Raw genomic sequence first — 23,929 nt, 5'->3', positions numbered from 1 at the left:
ACACACTGATTAGACATCAAGTTACTCAACATTGCATGGCACTGAATAAACAAGTCACTTTAAACAAGGATTTCTGACCGTTTGCAAGTAGACCACACGTAATACACTAGGTATACAAATATAAGAAAATGTTAGACTCTGGAACATAGCAGTGAAAATTCTGCAGCCCACCAATATATGTACTTACACAAAACAAATATTTCCAGTTCCCAAACAAAACGTTAAAGAGACAGCTTACCCTTTCCACTTGTCCTTCTTTGTGCTTCAGTTTGTACACTTTCAGCTTTGGAAGGAAAGTCTCTGTGTAATTCTTGTCTTCCATGCCTTGGAGCAGCACCCCATGGAATGCCAGCCTGCAGGTATTTGCATGAATATCTGTATCCAGCTTGGAGCCGATCACAAGGCACAGTTTAGGACAAGTGACTGGTTTTTCAAACTCTAGCAAAGCCCACTGTTGTTTTGGGAGTTGGACTTCTCCTGCCTGGTCATTTTCTTTGTTCTCCTCTGACGAAACTGAGTCCTTGGACAAATATTGCTCTTGATAAAGATAATCTTTTTCAAAATCAAAAACATTTTCTTGAATTTCTTCATTGAAGTCAGCAGGGGCTGGACTGAAAAACATCACTCTTCCCATAACTGTTTCATGACCAACTGTGATGTGGAACTTGGCCTTAGTCTGAAGAGTTCCTCGAAAATACTGGATTTTCTTCAAGGAAATTATTGCAGCATGGATGGTGTGAAGTGAATCTGGGGTGCAAATCAGGCCTCTTTCCAGCAGTTTGGGATCAAACTGGGTTACACAGATACCTACTCTGTCACCCTGCATAGCATAAGTCACAGGAGTATGGAACATCTGCATGGACTTGACTTTCTTTGTCACCTGTTGATGAAAGAGGAGGAAAAAGAATAAGTAATTAATTGTACATGAGTGCATCATGAACACTCATATCATTATATGCTTATATCACATGATATATGCTTACATTGTGATGTATCAGCCACCCAGAAGGGAACAAATTGCAGAAACTGAGATCCAAATAGAGGACCAGATGAAAAGTCTAAGGCTGAAATACAACCTTCAGTAACTGGAATATAAAGAGCTCTCAAAATAAGTCAGCAAAAAGTGGTCACAGCTAACAAACAGAAAGCTGATTTAAAAAAAAAAAGGAAAAAATCTAGCAGCTACACATCTTCTGGAAAGCAATAAAAAAACCTGTATTGCTTTTGGAAAAGCATATTTGTACAAATAACAATGCCAAGGAGCTTCACCACTATGAATATTTTTTGGGTTCCCTGAATCTCTGGCTGCTAACCAAAACCAAAAGAAACACCCTTTTACAGATTATAATGTTATTATTACAACGTTTTGCAAAATAAATGCCACATCAGTGCCTGCGAATTCTTGAAGAATCCACAAAATATTATGAGAAAGGAGATCAAGAAGTGTGATCATGTAAGAGAAAAACCCCCTCACTAAAAAGCCTGGACCAAAAGAGTTTGTCAAGATCTTAACTAATGTCAAAACAGACTTAAAAGGCCATTGTAAATACTCAGCAGAGTTTCAGTTTCAAGTATTTTTGTACTCAAATATACATTCATTATCCCTTTAGCTAAGCCTCCTAGACAGTGCTACCTATCCAGATAAATTGGAGAGAAACAATTTAGTGTTTACCTCCAGCTCTCTATTCACTTCCAAGATTGTACTTTTGGAGGCTGGAAGTACAGCGGCTGGAATCAAACTCTTCCCAAACCCTCCCTTCTTTCATTCACTACCCGTCCCTCTCCAGTTTCAATCCATGTTATAGTTGCAACACTGGTGATATATACAATGTTTAAGGACTTAAAAAATAAAAATTAAAAAAATAAGGTTGTTTTAAATGTGTTTCAAAGATATAAACAAGCACTACGAGAATGAAACTGCCATATGAGAAGTACCAGCCCAAATCATTTTGAAAGACTTTTGTGACTTCACATATGATAATACTGGCAGTAAATCTTTGCACTTCTACAACCATGGACAGGTTGTAGAATAAACTGACAAGAACCAAAGAATCTTCCAGCATTGTCACTCCACAAACCAAAACTGGAACTGGAAGATGCACAAGAGATCTGTCCAGTTGTCTATTTTAAATAGCAGATTACCTGTGCTACCCCCAACTCTCTCACAGGAGGCAAGTCCTGCATATCCTGAGCTTTAAGAATTGAGATCCTCTCAATCTTGAATCCCAAAACACCCACAAACGGTATGTAAACACTTAAAAAATTCCAGAAGGAACAAACTACTGGGCAGAACCAGAGCAGAAAGGAAGGAGTGCCCAGGGCTTTCAGAATTACCTGATTTATTTGGAGCTGGGTACGGCTTCCAGACAGGTTTGCTTGTCCTCAGACACAAGGAGGAAGACACACTGCATTACACAACCTACTGAAAATCATCACTTCATGCTGATCTATCCAGTACCTTGTAGATGATTTAATCAGTCCATCTATATTTGTTTTAAGTAGTATCTATTACTGTATGTAAAGTTCCTGTAGACGTATCAGAGGATGGAAGTAAATGGGAAGGGCACATTTGAGCCCATTCCTTTTTCCCCCCTCATGCTCTCAGCACCAGAACTGTAAAAGGAGCAATACAGCAGTATCTTAACTGACCATAACCTCTGTTCCAAGAGCATAACATTTGTAGGAATTAGAATCTGACCAGAACAATGCCAGAGTGTGCATAAGTGATTAGAGGGTAGATTAGATCACCCAAACTGAGTTGGAATTGCATCTCCTTCAAAAGGTCAGACATGGAACCAGTAGAGAAGTGAATCAGGGAGTTAGTCTGCACCCACTGGATCAAATAACAAGAGCCAGAGTAGCTTTAAATCACTGATTTCCTGTTTGCTGAGCAGACCATGAACATCAGTACAGTATTGCATTCCATTTCACTCTGACCCCAACTGACAGAGATATTTGCCCATGGTTTAAAATACTCCAAATGTAGGGGGTTTCTTCAAGAGACTCAAGTACATAACTAAAATTCATCTTTGTTTTGTCTGGCCTTAAAATACAAACCCAGGAGCACTGAAAAGGATGCAACTGACCCTCGGTATTAAATTCATTTCTCTTTTGCATATCTAGTTTCTCTACGTAAGGGATCCCTACAAATTATAACACAGTTCTAAGGTTTCACACACTTTCTTCAGCTTTACAGCAAAGGATTTTTCAAGTAGGGAGCTGGACCACCCAGTGCACCCATCTACCAACAGAATGATGTAAAATACTTCAGAGCACTCTGTCCTGATCAACAGGAATTTGTAACCAAGACCAGCTATGACAAATAGCTTTGGCATTTCTTTGCACTTATTTTAAGTCCCCATTTTAGTCCTCAAACTGCTGTCTGTAAAACGAGTTCTATCTTACACTGTCCGTGAAAATAGTGTAAGGTCCATTTTAGCAATCTATTCAACAGAGCAGGGAAATCAGGCCTTTAGACACATAAAGGGAACAATATTCAGTGAAATTTGAAAGTGATGGACTTTACTGCATGTGAACCATGTAAGTAAACATGGAGAACTTGGATACCATTATAAAACTTTGCTAAGAAATTCACTCACATTTTGCTTTCTAGTTGTGGCACAGGGGAATTGATTATATCTCATCATATAAATCCAGAGCCACGTTTTGAAATCTTACATCATTTGCAAAGATATTTGCTTCTCTTAAAATTTTATTTGTATAATCACATTAATGTTCCTAAAGCATTATGTAAAGGTCCATAAAGAGAGTGAGAAAGAAGTTTGTGTTCAAATGCAGATTAAAAAATGCAAAACAGAAATCAAAAGCACCCAAACAGTTCAGCCCTTGAGATAAACAAATGTATTTAATATAAAAGAACCCGTTATTTGAAGACCAAAGGAAAAGTCCAGCAAGATTTTCAAAGCCGTTTACTGCAGATTAATAGAAAACAGGATACAGAAGAAGTCTACTAATGACTTTTGGCCCTGATATGTCAGAGTTTCTTTTCCTTTATTTATCCAACTACCATTAAGTTATCAGCCACATGCCATTGCTCAGAGCTTCTTTAGATAAAAACCTAGCCATCCCACTGCCTCCCAACACTGGGAGTGCATCTTTCTGATATCAAAGATACAGCAACCATATTTGCCTGTAATAGTGATGAGAAACTGCAAGTTGAAGTAATTAGTCTCAATGATATATCAGAGAAAATACTGATTAAAAATGCAATATTTATAAAAGGACTATTACATATGTATTATAAAAACAGACTTCACTTCAAATGCAGAGGACTCCAACCAGATTAAAAATAAAGATCACACCTCAGAGCCCAGATGAGCTGCATCTTTAAACTTACATCTAAGAAGGAAGAGGAGCTGATAACTGGAGAAAGTACCATTTCAGCCCAGAGGTTTAAAAATACATCAAGTGCAAGCCTATCTGAATCAGCACCCAAACAAGAAAAAAAAGCAAAACAACACTCTTGAGAAGTATAAACTGGCCATACTTTGCAGCAAAGTGCCAAATACAAGAAACACCATCTTAGTATCATCTAGAAGAAGTGGAGCAGCAAACTGAGGCCCAACTGCATGACTAAAATGCTTTTGAAAGCAAGGACTGCCTTCCTCCCTTTTGCTCTGCTACAAATCCAAATAAAGAATAAGGTATCTCATCTTCCTGTTTCCAGTATCATCTTTTGGTGGTCAGAAGATATCAAGCTACACTGGCAAAAAGGCTACCACAATTTTTAGCTTTCAGCCAGCCCATGCCTAAGCACATAAACTGAAACTAAGCAAAACTAATTCACACATAAGACTGCTCCCTACACATAAGCAGATCTTTTCATAAATTCCCTTCTAAACATGAAGAATGCTGAATTCTTTGCCTTATGAGGGATGACAAAGGTGAACCCTGCAGATGAGGAAGCAGCCATGTGTTCAGCGAAGATGGCAAACCACTCCTGCTCGAAAGCAGTGAAAGGACATGTAGGCTGTGAAGGAATAAGACAGCAACAACGAGCAATCAGAAACCAAAAGTAAAGGCTTCTCCTCCATCCAAGTAACAAAAATCACTTTATTTTAAGAAATAAGGTATGAAATAATTTCTAAATTCTCTTAGATGCCTTTGTGGATCATGTCATAACTCATTAGTTCCAAAACTTTAGCCAGAATCTTGAAACAGCATAAACTGGTAATAAACCAGGAGCTGTCAATAACACATCATTGAACAGGAAATCACACAATGCAAACTTTGCCCACTGCTTAGGCTGTGGACAGCTTTCTCTTCTGAGTCAACATCACAACAGCAGCTAGGATCAAATACAAAGAACAGAAACCTCCAAGAGTCAGAAATAATTCAAGGTTTGCAGTTTCCAGCAGATCATGTGGTTTAGTAACATTTTTCTGAAAGATCTTGAATATTTCTAGAATTTATTATTTATCTATGGCCTCACCTCCATGTGGCAAAGGAACATAGCATCTGGAGGAAAAACTATTTCACACACAACAATTCTTTTAACTTAATTTTTTTAAAGTGAGGTTTATAAGGGCATTCACCATATGACCATTTATGCAACACTACACACATGCTATCAGATTTATTTAATATACTCCTCCTACTGATAAAATAACACCATAGCCTGCATTGCAACACTGGAATACAAAGCAATATAAAAGGGGATAATAAAATCCATTTAGTTTATTTCCTTTCTCAGCATCTAAAATATGCACTCCATAAATAAAAGAAGCAGGTCAATGATCTTCCTCTGCTTTAATACCATAATTTTAATTTAAATTACATGTATACTATATTCATGCACACAATCACAAACCAAAAATTAGCAAGTGTTAAGATGAAGATTTTGCAGGTAAAGTTAAGTGACCTTCTGTGCCTACGCAGTCTCCTGTACCCTTTAAGTATATTATCCCGAGTTTTTTCAACAGAACCTAATCCATCCCATGTACTGGCCGGACAAATCTCACTGAATAAGAAAACTATCCTCTATTTATTTTCTTCTCACGACTGAACTTCCCCGAATTCATTATTTGTTGTAACTCATCAAATTCACACTGTATTACATGTATGCTATCTTACTGGACTAGTTATTTGGTAAATTCCAGTAATCCTGTCACCCCTGTGATATAACATTGGCATTACACCTCACTGCAGATAAACTGAACTGCAGCATTTGTCGCTAACCAAATTCTCAAGAAAAACCCACTGTCTAGTTGTTGAGACCAAAAAGCTGAGTTTGCAGAGTTATTATCATTTCATAGCAATTTTCTTCATTCACAGCAAAGCTTCCAATAGCCTCGACTACTTCAGGTAATTTTTAACTTGTACCAAACCCCCTAAATCCACCCCACACCTTTCCAGCTGCTACAGAAGAATGCTGTGAGAGATGCTGCCAAAGCCTCACTAAAATCATGACTCTTCTTGTCTCTACATTCTGCCCCAGAAGCCAATCAGGTTGCTCGAGTATGATTTGCCCTTGTAGCATCTCCCAGTAGCACATGTTCCTAATATGCTCCTTGGCTCCCACCCTTTACCTCTACCTGGGATTCACCAAGAGCACCAAGCCCCACTGCACTTCTATTTTCTCTCTGCCCTGTCTCTTCTAGATTTGGGTGAATCTATTCACACAGGGAAGAACCACACTCTGTTTTAGTCCTCTGGCCAAAAGTGCCTGGCAGCCATACACATCAAATATCTGGGGAATATGTAGGGAATAGATGCCCACCTCCAGGATGTGTGGAAGGATGCAGAAGGCAGACACCTACCATACATTCTTTCATCTCAAAATGACTAAACTATCTCAATTATTTTTTTTAACCAGAAAAAGGAATAAGATGTCAAGTATCCCAAATTAAGTGGTACTGCTTATCACTACAGATGATAAAGTATGTGTTTTAAAAGCACAGTATAATGCCAATGAGTTTAGGTAGCAAGTATCTAGGCAGAGAATGTCAGACCCATAGTAAAACTATGACACAGAAGCAGCTTAACATTTACGTACCAATTAAAATTTCTGCAACTTATCAAAAATATTTCAATAAAACATTTTTCAAAGAAAAAAATCCAAAAAGAAGTCAAAACCAACGCAAAATGATAGGTTAAAGAAAGGCTGTCTGGAATTTTCTTCTTCCAACAGAACAAACTGAGTTATTTTTTCCAAATAGATTTAGGTTTAGAACAATAATAATACTTTTATCTGAAGACTTCAAAGTCACATGCAAGAGAATATATCACAGTAAACACAAGGTTGAAGGTTTTATAGAAGAACTTCTACTGGCATTTTTTCCTTCTTCTTTAAAAGAAATTTGTTTACTATCAGTCTTTGAAAAGCATAAAAGAGAGGAAACTATAGGGTAAAGAAGTAAAACTTTTACGTGTAAGGAACATTTGGAGCTTTGTGAGAAGGCTGGTTTTGGTAGAATATGCGACATGTAGCCCAATGTGAGTAATATTATATCTCAAATAAAAATCAGCCCATGAATATACATAATCCAAAAGGTAATTCTCCCAATCTCTGAAATGTAATGGAGCCACTCTAGATCACTGAGGCATGAATATTTACCGTATTCAGGCTTTACTGCTCTCGATCTGGGTTCAATTTTGCAAATTAAAATGAAGGCTCTGTGGATAGAGAGATTAAAGAAGAGCATCCCAAAGCCTGCCTGTTTCCTTGGTGTGGTAGCAGTGATCTGGTTACCCTTCTGTTAGGTTATTTCTTTTTACTTAATGGAGTAGGTCAAAAGCAATTGAGAGTGGAAAGAGGAGGTCATTATTGGGTCACAACCTTGGAGTTAAAGGCTCACTAAGGAAAACAAACATAGAGTGAACATAAAGCTGCATTTGAAAATAAAACCTGTAATGAAAAATAATATTTTCAACTCTTTTTGCTTCTATTTTGACAGGTCTAGGGGAAAAATAAGAACAAAGTTCTTTTGCTCATTTCTTTCTCGTGAACAAAGTTCTCCTGTCCTTTCTCTAAAGTAAGCTTGTTAATAGAAGCCATGATTTATACAAAATGAAACAAAGGTGATGAATAATTACTGAGAGATCTGGTAGGCTTCATTAGCTGTGGCAAACGTTAACATTAATTGTGATGATTTGTACATTTTCTAGGAAATGCCTGGAATATAAACACAACAGTACTCCAGTGCAATGCAGGAAACAAGCAAACACAAGCAGACACATCAGTACAAGTCAAATGATACAGTACTACTCCTAGTGAATTCCTTGTACTAATTACAATCAAAACAAAGGCTACCTCTGCTACGGGAAGAAAAGAAAAAGGAATTAATTACTATCAGACAAGTATTTTTTGCAATACTTTTTAGTTTATGAAATAAAAAACAACTGGCATACAAAACCTTTATAGTTTTCCCTTGAGGCAGGAATTTTTTAGTGGCAAATTTTAAAGAGTTCAACTGGTAAGCAATTTTCTATTACAAGTCATAACAGTGATTAAGATTAGACGAGTAAATTTATATCCTCTGGATTCTATGATATTTGCAAAATCTAAGCAGTTAAGTCTAGAGTAAAGAACAAATGGATTTATCCCTACCACCTTAGCAAATAATACTAAGCTATTAAAGGAACAAAGCAGTGCAGTGCAAAGTCTGATGCAGCAAAGCCAAATTCTAATGCAAAGATACATTGTACAAAAAACCATCAGGTTTACAGTAATGATTCTGATTAATCCATTCAGATGCAGCCAGGAGAAGAAGGGGGCAAAAGGTCAGAAAAACCAGGGAAAGGATGAAGATAATGCATCGTATGAAAATGGAAATCAAGCCAAAATGTAGTGGTCATCAACCAGAAAAAACCCAGTATTTACCATACAGAGGCGCCATGTCATAGCTCATGAAATGAGAAATTCACACTTTTTTGCCTTTGAGCTACATCCTGGTAGCAAAGGGTTACTGTGCTTTAAAACCTTCACCAACAGCCTTACTAAACATTTAATATTTTTCTTTCTGCTTTCTTAAAGGCCCCAGATGTGTTCTTGCAGATCAAAAGAGACCAACTTATAAAGTTAAACGAAATCAAGGGCTTTTGTTCCGAGGCATCGTTGCTGAACTAATTATTCCTGGATGTTGTTTAATGAAATAGCGGTGCCATATATTAAAACAGTTAACAGGATGAGTTGCCTGAGTTATAGGAAAGGTCTGATCTGGGATTATAAATTTTAGGTTTTCTTCAAAGGAGATGAAACAAACTACTCAAAACTCCCCAGTCCTTTCTGTCACTGAAAGGCTGAAATAAAGGAACCCAAAAATGTATGCAAGTTGAAATATCATTCTACATATTTACTCTTCCCTGAATGATAGAGAACTAAAGATGGGGGAGTTCAAAAACCTCCCGAAATTCTTTGAGATAGGGAAATCAAGATCTAAGTTATCCTGTCTATTCCCTGAATGCTAGAAAGCACAAGTTAAAATAAACATTGGTAAGTCTTAGAGGAAACTTCATTTTAGATTTACATACACAAAACAAGAAAGGACTCCCATCTCAAGAGTAATTATTAAGTATTTTTATTAACAGAGGAAAAAGGTAGGGGCATAGGTAATCAAAGAGCTATTCCAACATTGAATTATTTGCAGAATTGGATCTTTTACGTTATTCTGCAGCTCCCAATAGCACTAATATTTTTGCTAAAATGCATATTTAACCATACATTTACCCTACTGAGAGAAACAAAAAACTCCTATGATCCCTAAGGATATCTCAGGCTAGGAAGGCAACTTTTCACTCTTATACATTCAGACAATAAACACTTTACTTCCCTACCGATAGTCTCTTCTGTGTTTGTATTTTACAGCCTGACACAGGCCAACCCAACACTTGACACCTAATTAACAGACCAAGGAGTTGGAGGTCCGTATATTGATCACAGTAAATGGGATTAGTGTGAAATAAAAAGTTCAAAGGGTCTTGACCAAACTTCAGCACAGCCCAGCTGTGACAGCTGCTATGAATTTGTGTATCCAGTGCCCCACGTTTTTATTAAGAGGGGTCTGGCACACGAGAGTTTGCAGTAGCGTATGAGATCACGAAGGTTCACCTAACAATGTCAGGCTCTGTAACTGTAGTGACTGACTGAAGAAAAAAATCCTCTTGCTTGTTTGCATAGGTCTTTTTGATTAACTCATGGAAAGGGTCCCTCACCTCTGATACAACAAGCATTTACAACAGACGTAGAGTTGTGACTTCTTTGCCTCTCAAGGATTTGTTAACTTGCTGTGGAAGAGCTGTCCAATTCAAAAAACCCTAGGTTTGACTATAAAAGAAAGAATTCCTGATACATGCTGCAAGCATACCTAGTATATTCTGACAATGACAGCCAGGAGCAGTATTCAAATGACAGAAGTACAAACTATCTTTTAAACACTTCTAATCTTCTATTATCTTTCTATTTCCCTAAACCTTTTAGCTGTCATCAGGTGAATAAATATTTCTGCATTTTACACCCAGATACTTCCTAGTTGTAGTCCTACTGACATGATTTTTAAAACCTTCATCAAGATCCAAAGAAATTACAACAATCACCAGCATATTTTAGTATTTCTGAGTACCTGTACAAATTCATTTCTTTCAGACAAGCAGTCTCATTTTCCAGTATCAAGTATCACAGACACCTGTAACAGAAACACGGGATATGGGAAACCTACTGCAACTCAGGGAAGGGAACAAGCCTGTTGTGCAGAGATGTGCAAGTACCACTGAGGTACAGTGAATGATCAAGAGGATTCTCTTGGTTAATGGGATGTTTACCAAAATATTCAGGATAAACTACGAACAAAATGCAATTTTGCTTTTGTTGTTGTTTTTAATTATTGATTTGTTTTAGGACACACTGCCAGAATATTTTCTAAAAAATCTGAGAAATGTCTGTCCTGGGAATTTATATATCAGTGATAAAGAAACAGCCATCAGTCAGGAGAAAGCTGATAAACAGTTTTCAATTTATAAATAATTTTAATCCATTATGGGTCTTTTAAAAGGAAGCTAGATGTGGTCCACGAGGGAACCTTAAAAATAGGCTCACTGAGGTTGCAACGTGCACGTTTAACAGAAGAGGCAGCGCTAGAGCCATCACACAAACACCTGACAGCAGAACACCAACAACAGAACCTAGGTAAAAGTAAGGGGAGCAACAAGAAGCCTGTGAAAGAAGAGTAGACTGTTAATGCTAGCATGTAAAGATATTTCAAATAGTTAAGAACAATCTTTATAGGGTATTGCAGCACACAAAAAAACCAGCTTTTCATTTATCTCTTTTTATTTTCCTTCTGTTTTTGTCTCTCCTGCTTCATTTCTTTCCTCACAGAATCTTTCACTTCCTGTCCTTTGGGTCTCAGGGCTGTAGCTGCCCAGTCACACCTGCTGAGACAACCTCCCCAAAACGGCCAATGGCATTTCAAAGCACCACAATTAGGCTTCAAAATTAACATTCCAAGACTGGAAGAGGATTTTACATGTGTCTGCTCTGGCTGCAGTCGGGACTGAAAACTACAAACTGTCACTCCCTCCAAGCCCTGAACGTCAAAACCTTTTCTTTTTAATTTAAAGTTGAAACTACGTGTAATCCAAAGTGTGCAGACCACAAGAAATTCTTTGAGATGACTGAATCCAGTCCAAAAAAGGCTTATCTGGCCTATCCAGCAATGGGCAAAATTTTTCATTATTCTCTATATTATTTAGGTTTGGGTTGGGTGCTTGGTGGTTTGGGGGTTTTTTTGTGGGTTTTTTTTTCTTTCTTTTTTCTGGCAGTATATTTTTAAGAATTCCATCAGATTTTTTTAGAAGTACTTTTTCATAATCAGGTTGCCTTATTTGCAGATTTCTTTCACCATAGTCACCAGCTCTCACTGCTCCAATATAGCAAAAATCACTGTGTCTTCCTCTGTTACCAGTTTATTTTTTCTTTATATTAAAAGATGCATTAATATCCTCCTACAGTAAATATTAACATAGAAGATACTCATATCACAGTGAGACTGCAAGATGTGGTTACTTTAGGGGACTGGACAATAATATAATTTGGGATGCACCCTCCCAGTCCTGTATGAGCTTCTTAGCACAATGCAAATGGTTTGAAAAGAAAATATAATTTTATTGGAAGTGAGTACGTATGTGTAGGAAGAAAACTGTCTAACCAAAAAAGCCTGTAAGTAAGTCTGGAGTGAATCTGAAACTAAAAACTGACTATATCATTCAAAAGAAAAACATCAATGTGAGAAACTCTTGCTACTACAGCCTATGCTCATTAAAGGAAGTTAAGTCAGCAATTTGGTACAACTGGTGGAAGTTTTATCACTGTCTATCAACGGGAGAAGTGGGGAAAGACATTTTAAACAGAGATGAGGCCAAAGATAAACAGAAAAATAAGAAAAGCTTTTAACTTGGCCAGTAAGCCAAGTTTCTGAAGTCCCTCTAAGGAGATCCTTACTTCAAACTAAAGCGACTGAACTTCAAGAATCAGTAAAAAAAAAAAGAGAAAAAAAATACAAAAGCAATACTTAAGCATATATTTATATCCCACTTCCTCTATATTCTATGTGTAACATATGTACATTTTTATATTCCTCCAGAAGATTAGAGGAGAAAGAATTTTTTACATAAAGTTTAATAGACAAAACCACTGTCGTTAGTCACTCAACATTTTCATTTTTCTGCCTTTATTTAAAGGCAGAACAATACTGTACCATTGGAACATTCTCTGTTCAGTCATCATAATTTTCTGCATGCCCATTGTATATCATATTTTAAAACTACGGCAGTTTTCTTCTCCCTTTTCCTGAAAAAGGTAGGTACCACCTATTGTGTTTGAGTTTTTTTATTTTATTAAAGTGGGATAAATTGCACACCGTTTGGAGAACACTCCAACCCCTTACTTTTCTGAAAATATTATTTAAAATCCAAAAAGGATTAAAAAAAAAAATTTAACAAAAGCATTTAATGAAAGCATAGGGTTAGCCTATTAGAATATCAAGTCTGACATGTTACTTAAGGCAAAGGCTCATTTCAGTCATTTCAGAAGAAAAACATGAAACCCCAAAACGTTACCAACCATGTAACAATGAAAACGAGGTTGCTATGAATTCCAATCTAACCCTCAACAGTGGATTCCAATTACCATGCTCACAGGAGAAGGAAAAATATTGACAAAATATAATACCATTTTTTCTGGTAAGTGGTGAACACTGCAGCAGAAACCATTCCACAGATGTAAATCTACAAAGAAAACCAGATTCCCACTCAAACTTCACTCTTTTTAGTCTTCCTAGACTCTGGGTACGTGAAGGGGTGAGCTCTCACTCTGCACAGAGACAAGGGAATGAAAAAAGGATGATACGATGAGGCTTAGCAGCAAATAAATAGCTTTGCTGTTATAAATTTTAGTAGAAACATTATTAATTAAACTTAGTGGGCTTTGTGGTTTCATATACATTCAGCACAAGTAATTTTTCTACAAGCCTTTGGCTCCATCTGCTGACTTTAATATTAAAAATAATTGACGAGGTTGAAAACATTCACAGTTTTTGGAATACTGAAGTCCTCTACATTTTTGTAAGTGTGGTTCAAAAGGTATAACTAAATACCCCAGGTGTGTGGTCTAGTAATTTTGTCAGTTAAAATTATCTTGAAACAACAACATACCAGCTCTGAGAAGAAGGTACCTAAGTGAGCCTTGGATGTACAAGGGGTAAACAAAACTTACTTGGAAGACTGGCTGGAATCAGATTTTAACAGATATACATCTGGATGTTTATGCCACAGAATCACCCAGCAATTAAGTCCAATTTGGAGAAGTGAGATTCTGAACAGACTAATAAAAAGAATCAAAGATCTATAACACAACCCTTGTGAGAGCTCATAGGAGACATTTGCTCAACACCTGCCCACACTGGTTTCAGCTTCTCCCATTTTCACCAAGATGTCTGCTTCAAAGAAACTAAAGCTTGTTGTAGTCATGAACAAATAAAAAAAAAAAAAGATACAAAATAATCCTGCAGGTTCAAAAGCCCAAATATTTGCCTGTTCTAACTGTGATTTATTTTTCATTATTGCAGAATTCTGATCATTATCAGAGCGCTACAAACTCAAACTAGATAAAATTTGCACACAAAAAATTGCATATGAGAAACACATCTATATGCTCTTTGAATATAACAGGGTAAAGTACTGGCTACAAAAATAAAACACATTTACAATACTCCATTGGTCACTTCTTACAGTTAAAAACTAAATCCATCATTAAATCAAAGTCTGATTTGCATGAACACTGAGCTCTTGTGACTGCAAATTATTTGAGTGGTAACTGGGATAATCAACATCTCTGACAATATGTTTTTCTTTACAACTCTAACTTTTAGTACCTGTATTAAAAAAAAAAAATCTAATAACCACACCCACACAACCAACACCCTGCTCACCCCGACCCCCCACAAAAAAAGCCCAAACCCCAACACACTCCACTTTCAAAACTTGCTGTGCCATCTCTGTGCACTCTGAAAAGTGGTTTCCTCTTACTCTCAGTGTAGCAGACACATTCAGCCCCTCAAATCAAATTCCACTTGTTGCTATTTCTCTGTATTGGGGAAGAAAGATTTTTTAAATCATGCTTCTGTAACAACATACTCGAGTATCTGACTTACAAACACAAGTAAAAAAAACAGTATATGGAATAAATTATTTTGGCAAGGGGATTTAAACACAGAATGAAGTCTTAACTGTATTAAAGCTAAGATTAAACAGAATCTGAACCAGACCCTAAAGCTCACTCTTTATCACAAAAAAGTTCATCTTCATGGCTTTATAGAAAAAAAACCCTGCTCTTCTGAAACGAAAATATAAAAAGTCCTCATACATACAGTACATACCACAGATAATGTAGTTTCCAAAAAGCTTCTTTTAAAACTATTAAATGTTTATAACGTCTCCTTCCGAGCTGAGACTGAACCTAAGGAATCCACTACAAAAGCCAATACTTTCAAAAACTTAAAACAAAACACAGGAACCCAAATACTGAATAAAGACTCCTTATAACTTTTAACAGTAGGAAAATACAAGACTCCTTTCTACATGGTCATGCTCAGATACAGGTATGGGTTCAGTAGAGTCAAAGCTACACTTACACTGAAGTTCACATTGGAGAAAATTATCACCACACAATTTGAGATTAAGAGAGACGTTAAGGAAAAGTTAAATATAATCACATTTAAACGCAAATCTAACCTGCCAATTTGTTTTTTCACGTATAGGAAAATGCAAGAAAAGCAGTAAGTATATTGTAAAGCACTGTGCATAACCATTTAAAATTTAAATCACATCAATGCATTCTCTGTCAAAGTCTATCTAAATCCTGACTCCAGTAAAAAGCCCTGGTTGGTGTCAGCTTCACTACATGACACAGAACAAATGAAAGGCAGGATTAAAACTTCACTTCTGAGCTGATCAGAAGGGACCTTGTCCATCAGGGACAACAATGTAACGTAAAAGAAAAAGCAATAATACAACATTTGATTTGCGGAGTTACGCTCACTGTGCCAGAAAACGTTAACGTTACGGATTCAAAATAAAGTTAACTCAGCCCACTCCTCATCGTGGAGATCTAATGGCATGTTTTTACAACTGTTTGTAATGTACATGTCAGATGGACTAAGTCTTGTGAGTCACACTGTAACCACAAATCTATGCCCGAACGTCAACTTCGCCTTCTCCCCCACCCCATTTAAGTCTGACGTAAAAACTACTTTGCCCAACTCTCTTCCCATATATGAGTCTTCGAAACACCTTGCCAATATTTAATTAACATATGCAACCCTCAGACAAGAATTAGAATCACGCTTACTTAAATAAACAAAATGAACAAGCGAAAAACACACCAGAAATTTATCATGCTTTTGCTTTTTCTAATCGAAATTAAGACAAGAAACTTGCATAAAAGAATTTCATCAAAACCAAAAAAATCTCAAAGCTCCTGAAAAGTAAAAAAACCCTCAAAATCCAAAAAAATCCCCCACAAAACCAGTGACTAGAACCCTTATCTTCCCATTCTGATTTGTGTGCTTTTAGTAGAAAATCAGTGTTGTTTTTTAGAAATACTGTATAGTTTCCTACCAAAAGCATCCCTTTAAAAAAATTAAAAACAAAACACCTCAATATTTCTGGTAATCCCCCAAATCAGTTCAGTGTACATATGTTTTGAAGTGGTAGAGGTTACTGGAGCCACAGTTGTCTTTCCTAAACATGTTGTCCTTACTCTTATTACCCCTATTATGTCTATTCCTAACAGTGAATTTGAAGTTGGCAAAGAATTTCCATCCCCCCAAAACTTTAAAATCTCCAAGAACCTCTCTGAAAGGGCAGCAAGAGACTGTGATCTCAGCTCTGACAACCACTGATGTGCTGTCTGCACGTATTAGGCACCTGAAAAGCAGATTTAGAGATGGGAGTTCAACCACCTCCACAGGTAAGATGGGTGGGCAGTAAAACTGAAGATGAAAACAAACAAGGATACAAGTAAAAGGAAAGACTTGGGGGGAAAAAAAAAAAAAGAATTTTGTACTACAAAAAAGTGTTTGACCACAACTGCATCTTAGAATTTGCTGCAAGATAGAAAAGCAGACACACCGTGATTTTTCTACCAACTCAGGAGTTTTCTACCATCTTCCCACTACTTAGGGAAATGCATGCCTGAAAAATATTAAGACATCAGAATAAATTATGCTGAACTTCAATCTTAGGTAGCATCTCAGATCCACCAAAGGGCTCAGAACAAGTTAGGGCCTTGCTCTGTACCACCATGTTGGAGAACTTCCTCCATCTCCACTCAGAACAGATTAAAGACCTACCTGGGAGTGAAGATACTTGATAACCTCCTCTAACACCCAAGCAATCAAGCAACCTTTGACAAGACTGGAAAGAAGCATTAATATGAGGGTCCTTGCCACCTTAATATACTTTGTACAAACAACTGTTTTTCCCCAAATAGGAGCATCATGTCAACAACAGAAATGGAACATTTGAAATAGAAACATATGTACAAAACATTTTTATTCAATCACCACTTGACTCCAACTCTCTCCTAAAACCCAATGCAAAGTAGTTCACAGTGGATTTTGTGTTTTACTTCACTTTTTCAGAGATGTGCATTTAGACTAAACTGACTGGTATTGCTTTGTGCTGACTTAAGGCCAAACTGGATATTTATTTTAGTCTTATTAGGCATTTATTTCAATCCTTTAGTAAAAATATGTATTCTTCAAGTTTCCCCTCTTTTCTGTGGTTTTGTTTGCAGTGTTTGTGGTATACCTGCATATTCCTCAGACCCTGAAGACTTCAAATTATTGTCAGCTAATCTCCACAAGCAGGATCAATGTCTTCAACGAGGCAAAGAAAATACCACATGAATAATACCCACATTTCAAAACTGAACTGATTCACAACAGTACCTATTTTTTCCCTAAGCCACCAGTTAACTTGTTGCTGTCCTATATATGAGGTGTCGCACACCAGACTAAAACCTCTTCTAGAGATGGTTAGTACAACAGGCTACTGAAATTCATTATATAATGAAAACAATGTTAAGAAAAAGCAACTACAACGTAGTAATTGAAACGAAGAAAAATGAACCAAGTAAGTTAGATGAATATCAAGAAAGAGCAGAAAAACTTCAAGAGGTTCTGAAGGCTCAGACAAACTTACATGACAAATTTCTGAATCATTTTCCACACCTGTATCCCTTTTCTGTTAAAGAAAAGCTTTGCCATCTATATATACACCAGGATCATTGCTTCCAATGAGTTAATCTGTTCTCATGGCTGATTTCTGCCACTAAATTGAACAAGGATTAAGGTCACTTCTACCATTCTTTGGCAGAATCTATTACACACCCTGTATATATATATATATATATATATATATATATATATATATATATATATGGAGAGACTATATCTTACAAAGAAGTTGCCTACAGAGAAACAGCTCAACACTAAATCTAACTTTCACAAAGGTCTGATAGTTTTCAAGTTCTACAATTTTAATATTTAAAGATGTATTAGCTACAGAGACTCTTTAAAAAGCTATTTGACCTTTCCTTGTTATTCCTAAAGTGTGAAATGTTTATTCTTGATTATTTATTCATTAGAGGAGAAAGCAAGAGAAGCCAATTTTATGTCATATGCTTTGAAGCTAATCTTTACAACCATGAAGAGCCTGGGAGTTTGTACCTTTCATTTCAGACAGTTGCAAATGAAAATCTGTATCTAGGCATTCATATCATGTTCATCACAGTACTATCTGGGCAGCTAACCTAATTATATTATTCCAGCTGATACTGTAAATATTGGCACTCTCTAGTATTACTTTTCCAATTCAAGCTGCATCAGCTATTATAACAAAGTTATGGAAATACTTTAGTGAGGAGATGCATCTTACATTTAGTTTCAACAATACATGTCACTGTCACAGGCATGTGACCACAGACTCAGGTGATGAACTGAACAAACATTTAAAGAGCAAAGTCAGTTCTCATGTAATTTTCATAGTAGTATCCAAGAATAACATTTAGAGTTCAGTAAGTGGGTTCATCTCAAACACACAGACAAGGAATGACAACCAGAGGACTCACTATGGTGTTACAGTAATACTTCAAGGAAATACTCTGGTAATAGAGTAATTACAGATTCCTTATGCACTAGTTCATTTTTTTGTTATTTGGTCAAATTTGTCTTCAGCAATATTGGTTAAATAATGTTTTCAATTTTCAGATCCTTTCTTTGCCAGTGGTCAGAACTGAGCAGAACTTTTATAACAGACAGACCGTGGCTTAGTTAATGCAGCACTTGCCGAACTGTTCTGCTTCTAAAAGCCTGATCAAATGAGGAATTGTACTGTACATGGATGACCAAGGAAGAACAAAAAGTGACACTCCCTTCCTTCCTTCATTCTGGTTACTGAAATCTTGCCAAAGCCTCCAGCACCTGAATTTAAATATTTAAAACATGATAGTTACTCTCTGCCCTAACGAAGTCTATTCGTACTAACGTTATATTCACAGCAGGAATGCAATGTGAAGCTGTGTTTACCATACAGGAGGTTACCTTCCCAATTACTATTCAAGCATTCCACTAAGATTCCTGCTCAAGCGATATGTGTACGTGCATGTGGGTCTGTTTTCAATTGAACTGGATGGAGAACAATTCTACCTGATAAATTAAAAGAAATAAAGTTAATGACCTGGCAGCAGCAATGCTTAAGCAAACAAGTTATGCAAACACAAACCAGCCATTCTTTGCTTTAAGAAGTTATCATAAAGTTTAAACAAAGAGGCATTTGGATGAAATTTTCTGATTACTATAGAAATGTCCATTAACTTAGTTTCAAACTGATCTTGAACCCCAGGGTACATAAAGCCAAGAACACAACACCTGATCCCTGGAGCTGCAACTGTTCAACAGGAAAGACTTTACCTACTAAGCCTCAGAATAACGTGTGTCTTCTCGTTCAGCTGCATCCGAATCGTGGCTCAAGTCAACTTGAAACCTTTCTCTTCCTGTACACTGAATCATTGCTTAGAGTAACCACTTTAGACAGCTCCAGGACTCCTTTACAAATTATAAATGCAAGACATTTAGCCCTACCAATACAGTGTTCTGTAGAGGAAGTATCAGAATCTGCCCTTGAGAAGATAACACCACTCAATGTTTATCAGGTCTTGTCTTTTCTTTCAGACCCCACTCTAGCTTCAACCTATGAAAACAGGTTCAAGAACACCATCCCAGTATTTCTCATCTGACCCTGACTGATGCTGGTTTCAAACACCAGAGGTTTTAAGTCAACATGTACTCGAGGGGATGAAAGCATATACAACCGCATTGTTACTCAAAATTGCAACAGCAGGTGAGAAAATGGACAGAGAAAAAAGTTTCTTTAGTCTATGGTTTAAGTGGAAAAGATCAGTCAAGAGCAAACCCAGACTAGAAAGGAAGCTAGAAATGGAGAAAAAGGAAATAGGCAGGAGGAAAAGTAAAGTGAGCAGATAAAGGAAGTTAAAACAATAGAGAAAAATCTAGATGCCAGGTGTCATGTTAATAACTTATTACGTTTAGTTTTCTTTTCAACTTTGTTTTGGAGTCACAAACCTAAATATTTGTTTATCCACAAACGTTTTGCCATACCAGAGCCAAACTGTTCACTGATATACAGGAACATATTTCACTTTTTCCATGGGTGCCATGCTTTTGCACTGGGATACAGAGCTTCTTCCATTCGACCCAGCACATTCCAAAAGAGCTATAGAACACTGAGCATCATAGACTGTGTATGAAGTCACATCTGCCAGCAGCCTAAAGGAGACAGGAGAGGACACTAACATGGCACAGTAGTAAGGAGAATGCTGACATACAGGAGAGAGCACACAGAGTCACCTGTGGAACTGTTACACTGCAGTGCCAGGACCAACCTCAGAACAACTCTACCTGTATCATTTTCCTGTCAGTACAATGGTTCCCGCTTCTTCAGCTCAGTTTCTTTCCCACCTTTTATTTCCGTAAGAACTTTCTTCATCTTTTCTAACAGATCTCATGGGACAAGTTATTTACTGAAACCTAGACACAAAAAATGTAATTTATCTAAGAAAACCAGTCATTATATCTAATCAAAGTATGACATTCATCTCACACGGTACTTTCATCTACTCGGAGTCAAGATGATGCTGTATTATTTTTTCATTTTGAGCCCATCTGAACCATGTACCAGTTTTTAGGAAATAACAACTCTCTGCACTTTCTAACTGTTAAGGCAAAATTACCTGCATGGGAGTGGCACAAAATACACACTTCAAACTATCTCACACATTAACCACTACCAGTCAGCACTGCAGATAAGCACAAGCAAGTACTACCAGGGAACTACTGCAGAAGTTAAAATCTACTTTGGAGACCAGTATTGTTTCCAGAAATGCTGCACTTCCACGTGAAGCCTTGATCCTAACAGTCATTTCGAGATGGTTTAAGTGGATAGAAGCAAGGCAGAAGTTACAATTCTCTTCCTTTTCAGATTCACTGTAGGAAAAAAATTTGTATACCATGGGTAATTTTTCTCATCCATTAGAATGCAATCTGTATCCCAACTGTTTCTATCTGGCAGGGACCACAGGGCACATCTAGACCTCAAAAAAAAAAAAAAAAAAAAGGATGAATTTCAGTATTTGAAGAGTTAATTGGCCAGCAGGGACTAGGCCATTTCTCTGCCTACAGAGATCACATTAGACACACAAGCTCCAAAAATACAGTGTATGGTTTGGATTAGCACTGTTCAGGTTGGCTGCTCTCCCCTGGCTTCCTTCCCTTCTGCTCTGACCAAGCACAAAAAATTTGAAAACCTCACAATATGTATCAAGATCCTTTTCTATTAGTATTATCTCTGGTCCTACATAAAACTTATGGCATAAAGTCCTTTATCTTGCTCCCCTTTTTTACTGTACCTACATGATACTTACTAAAAATTGCCAGCAACTAAACTACCAAGAACTAAAACAGTATACTTCAAGAACAGGTAGTGAAAGAATAGCAACATAAAAATCTCTTCCTGAGCATTTTTATTCCTGAGGGTTTTTTTTTTTAAAGTCTAAAGTTAACTAGATTTTTTTTTAATGGGTTTTTAATAAAAAAAATAAAATTGATTCTGTGCTTCGTGGTCTTGAGGTTTTAGGGGTTTGGGGTTTTTTTAACTGTGAACTAAAACAGAAATAAAAAACAAAACCAAAAAACCACACAGTAAAAAGTTACACAACCATACTTGAAAATGAGGGAATTGATCTTTAGTAAAAGATCAGCATCTGCTATTCTTATTCTGTTAAGAGATTGAGCCAAAAGATTTGAGAAGTTTTTATTGCCAGATCTAAATTTCATTCCACAGGCACTGGATCAGGTCTTTAATCCTTTACTTAACCACAAGGAACTGTGCTGAGGAGTTTAGTTCTTCCAAAACAACTGATAATATCCTAAATGTTGAAAGCGAAGTACTTTCCAGTATAAGCCAAATCCTGCATGTTTTGCTTTTAAGTAATGCCATAGCAGATGCAAAACCAGTAGGATTCACACTGATGTTTTCTAGGAAAGGAGAAAATCTCCAAAAAACACAACCCATGCTTTAGAAGAGGCAGACAAATAAAGAAACAGTTTAATTCTTGTAGTGAATTAAACCGCATGTATAACATTATGTTTATTTTTTTAATTTATTGATTTAGGATTTAGAATTCTTTTATTTTTTTCACCCACATATTTTAACATGTACTGTGAACTGCCACTTCACAATTTTATCACTTACATTTAGTTGATTCCCGCCCAACCCAATTTTCTGAACTGTTCTTCTTCACAGCATTTCAATGAAAAGAAAAACATTCAAGGCAAGCAAGATTCCTTCCCCAGCAGAGGAACTGTAGCATTTTAAAGGCTGTTTGTATCAGCACTGGGCAAAAATAATCCAAGCAGCACTGGAAAAAACAGATGTAGAAATAATATTCAGATATACTCTCCGAAAATTCAGCAAGGGTTCTATGTATTTGCAAGGTAAAAAACAGTCAACATTGTCTAAAATTTGGAAGGGGTATATTAGGAGGCCCAAGGAACTCAAAAAGATAGAAGTAAAAACTTCTTTAAGATTTCACCATCTAAGTCCACATACAAATGTCTTTGTGATCCAATTCAGTGGGGTTTGATCCAACTTAGTTTTCTGAGATTTAAATGCCCTGTCACAAAGCTTAACTGTGCAATTCTGATTGTGCGAAAGTCCTTAAATAAGCTAGTTAGTTCTCACTACATGTATATACTAAAGCTCACTAATCACAGGTCTTGGGATAGACTGAAGTACTCACATGGACAAAAGCTGATCTCTCTGTTATGATTTTAACAGCTACACTAGTTTGAAGGAAATAGTCTTGCAAATACAATTTGAGTTATTCTATCAGACAGCAGAGAATTTTTTTGTTGTACGAGCCAGGAAAACTACAAAATCTTTGCCAAAACAAAGTCCAAGGTACCTAGACAACAAAAAAAAAAAACTTAGAAAACATCTCTTTTCATATGGTGAAAGTGTATGAAGCTATGAAGCTTCTCAGTAGCACACTTACAAAACAATGCTTCTAAGAAGTTCATGAAGTCAATATAATTTGACAGCAAACAGGCCCCTGCCAAACAGAATTCACTGCTGGTTTAAACCAACACTCTCATTTACTAGGAGACTTGACTAGATAAACAGAAGCAAGTTTCTCACATTTTTCATATTTGACATCTCACATGACCTCTTGAAAGCTCACCAAAGTACTGAAACACCCGGATGACTGTTCTCCAACTACAAGGGAAGCATTTCATAAACGTGTTTGCAACTTTTGAGACTGAAATGCTCAACACTAATAATGGCAATTGGCTACTGCAAACCTCTGGGATGGTGAAGTTTACCCGGTATGAATATTTCTCTTTCTCTTTAATGACAACAGCTCAAGCACACGTAGCAGATCAAAAACCTGACAACGTCTCAAGAGGCACTTCCCAAGGTCAGTCCAAAGACTGGATGTCCACATGATTTATTACACAAGAAATGACTTCGTACCGTCCAACACAAGATACATTATTCAGCTGCAGCACACAGCAAAATTCCCCACATGATCCCCTACAGAAAAACATGAACATAACTGCTCAGCATTAACACAGATACTCAGCCTTCAAGACACTCCCAACTTCTGACACACAGTACAAAGTGGCAGCACACTGTACTTTATGTGGGCTGCAACATAGCTCCGAACCCCCACCAGCCACTCAGCTTGCACCAACTTGCTCCAGCATTTGTCAGCAATTACATTAAACAGGACAGACAGGAACCTGACTATAAAGAAAGAATGAAAGTTTCTACT

At 36.8% G+C, this 23,929-nt stretch overlaps 1 protein-coding gene across 2 annotated transcripts in view; it reads right to left on the bottom strand.

Moving 5' to 3' along the window:
• EEFSEC (eukaryotic elongation factor, selenocysteine-tRNA specific) overlaps positions 1-23,929 on the bottom strand; it is a 120,031-nt gene that overhangs the window by 55,382 nt on the left and 40,720 nt on the right. For both annotated transcript variants that reach the window (XM_032698828.1, XM_032698829.1), the window contains exon 5: positions 239-880. In XM_032698828.1, the coding sequence (XP_032554719.1) occupies positions 239-880 (642 nt within the window). The remainder of the gene's footprint in view (positions 1-238; positions 881-23,929) is intronic.

The sequence above is a fragment of the Chiroxiphia lanceolata genome, chromosome 11 (genome assembly GCF_009829145.1).
Source record: "Chiroxiphia lanceolata isolate bChiLan1 chromosome 11, bChiLan1.pri, whole genome shotgun sequence".
Lineage (NCBI taxonomy): Eukaryota > Metazoa > Chordata > Aves > Passeriformes > Pipridae > Chiroxiphia > Chiroxiphia lanceolata.
This window is presented reverse-complemented; position numbering and strand designations above follow the sequence as displayed.